Genomic DNA, 2,472 nt, shown 5'->3' with positions numbered 1-2,472 from the left:
GAAGATGAGGGAGGGGGAGATGAGGGAGGGGGAGATGAGGGGGGGAGGAGATGAGGGAGGGGGAGGAGATGAGGGAGGGGGAGGAGATGAGGGAGGGAGGGGGAGGAGATGAGGGAGGGAGGGGGGAGATGAGGGAGGGAGGGGGGGAGATGAGGGAGGGAGGGGGGGAGATGAGGGAGGGAGGGGGGGAGATGAGAGAGGGAGGGGGGAGATGAGGGAGGGGGAGATGAGGGAGGGGGGAGATGAGGGAGGGGGGAGATGAGGGAGGGAGATGAGGGAGGGAGATGAGGGAGGGAGATGAGGGAGGGAGGGGGGAGATGAGGGAGGGAGATGAGGGAGGGAGATGAGGGGGGGAGATGAGGGAGGGAGGGGGGGAGATGAGGGAGGGAGGGGGGAGATGAGGGAGGGAGGGGGGGAGATGAGGGAGGGAGGGGGGGAGATGAGGGAGGGAGGGGGGGAGATGAGGGAGGGAGGGATGAGGGAAGGAGGGAGGAGGGGATGAGGGAAGGAGGGAGGAGGGGATGAGGGAGGGAGGGAGGAGGGGATGAGGGAGGGAGGGAGGAGGGGATGAGGGAGGGAGGGAGGAGGGGATGAGGGAGGGAGGGAGGAGGGGATGAGGGAGGGAGGAGGGGATGAGGGAGGGAGGAGGGGATGAGGGAGGGAGGGGGGATGAGGGAGGGGGGGGATGAGGGAGGGAGGGAGGGGGGATGAGGGAGGGAGGGAGGGGTGGATGAGGGAGGGAGGGGGGATGAGGGAGGGAGGGAGGGGGGAATGAGGGAGGGAGGGGGGGGATGTGGGAGGGAGGGAGGGAGGGGGGGGAGGGAGGGAGGGGGGGATGAGGGAGGGAGGGATGAGGGAGGGAGGGGGGGATGAGGGAGGGGCGAGATGAGGGAGGGGGGAGATGAGGGAGGGGGGAGATGAGGGAGGGGGAGATGAGGGGGGAGGGACGTGGGAGATGAGGGAGGGGGGAGATGAGGGAGGGGGGAGATGAGGGAGGGGGAGATGATGGAGGGGGGGAGATGATGGAGTGGGGGGAGATGAAGGAGGGAGGGGGGGAGATGAAGGAGGGAGGGGGGGAGATGAAGGAGGGAGGGGGTGGAGATGGAGGGGGTGGAGATGGAGGAGGGGGGGAGATGGAGGAGGGGGAGGGAGGGAGGAGGGGGATGATGAGGGAGGGAGGGTGGGAGATGAGGAGGGGGGGGATGTGGGAGGGAGGGAGGGGGGATGAGGGAGGGAGATGATGAGGGGGGATGAGGGAGGGAGGGGGGATTGAGAGGGAGGAGGGAGGAGTGAGGGGGGAGGGGGGGGGGAGACGAGGAAGTGGGGCGCGGGGTGAGAGGAAGGTCGCGGCAGGAGCTCTGACTCGCTGCTGTGTTCGGGACAAGTAATTAAACCGTCACCGGGGACAACGGGCCGCCCCATCCAATAATACCGACGCCTGTCTCTCGCTCACTCACTCACCATGGCTCTCCCACCACAACTTCCGGTCCTTCCAACACCACTCCGGCTGGACTCACTTCCGGTCCTTTCCAACAACCCTCCGCCCGGAACCATTTCCGCCCTCCCCAGTTTGATTTATTGCGGGGCTCCTGCACAGTGTTCACAGGACCCGCTTCCCCAATCCCCTCACCGCGGTAAGCCACCTGTGCACAGCAAGGTCCCTCAGGCAGCACTGAGACAGACACGCGGCAGATAATCTGTTTCTTATTGTGATGTTGGTTGAGGGATAAATATTGGCCGGGAAATCGGGGGTAATGCCCCTGATCGTCCGAATATTGTCCTGGGATCTACTACACCCGAGGGAGCAGACGGAGCCTCGCTTTAACGGCCCCTCCGACAGTGCAGCACTCCCTCAGTCATCATCATCATCGGCAGTCCACAGGTATTTCAATGAAGAACCTAATATTCCAGGTCCCGGACTACATCCTGAAGGGTGGAAGGTGCCTGTGCGTGGATCTTTTTAACGTGGAGTGGTCGTTGCACACCAGCCACCACACGGGCTTGACAGAGCTAGATCTTGGTCCAGTGGCAAAGATTAACCAAGACGACTGGAGACCAGCTCTGCTGCACGGACCTAGTGCGTACACATATCACAGTGTGGACTGGCCCGTGCTGCCCTTTGGCTCTCGGCCTTTCTGGGCCCCGAACTCACGCCTCTCTTGGGCCTCGATCACATCCCTCTACAGTCTCTTGCCACTCCTTGGCCCCGACCTTGCCGCTCCTGCTGTACCTGCCCATGCTCCAAACACCAACCTAGACCTTGGTGACGTCCCTCTTCACTGCCGTTTCTCTCCTGTTCCAGCACGTGCTGCTCCCTGGAGTCTCTCTTCTGCTCCCCAGCCTGCTTCGTTGGTACTCGCAGGCCGGGGGCCGCTCAGTCTGATGGGCCAGGCCGCCACACTGCTCCTTCTGCTCCCCGGCCTGCTCTGATCAGTACCACAGTTGAGGTGATTTTACATTGCTCATCTCCTA

The 2,472-nt window shown here is 63.6% G+C and overlaps 1 protein-coding gene across 1 annotated transcript in view; it reads right to left on the bottom strand.

Moving 5' to 3' along the window:
* The window catches only part of ppil3 (peptidylprolyl isomerase (cyclophilin)-like 3), a 21,023-nt gene extending 19,511 nt beyond the window's left edge, over window positions 1–1,512 (bottom strand). Inside the window, exon 1 of the mRNA XM_070863459.1 lies at window positions 1,462–1,512. Within this exon, the coding sequence (XP_070719560.1) occupies window positions 1,462–1,464 (3 nt within the window). The 5' untranslated portion in view covers window positions 1,465–1,512. The remainder of the gene's footprint in view (window positions 1–1,461) is intronic.
* Between the last annotated feature and the right edge of the window lie 960 nt (window positions 1,513–2,472).

This window comes from Pristiophorus japonicus, chromosome 20, assembly GCF_044704955.1.
Source record: "Pristiophorus japonicus isolate sPriJap1 chromosome 20, sPriJap1.hap1, whole genome shotgun sequence".
Lineage (NCBI taxonomy): Eukaryota > Metazoa > Chordata > Chondrichthyes > Pristiophoridae > Pristiophorus > Pristiophorus japonicus.
This window is presented reverse-complemented; position numbering and strand designations above follow the sequence as displayed.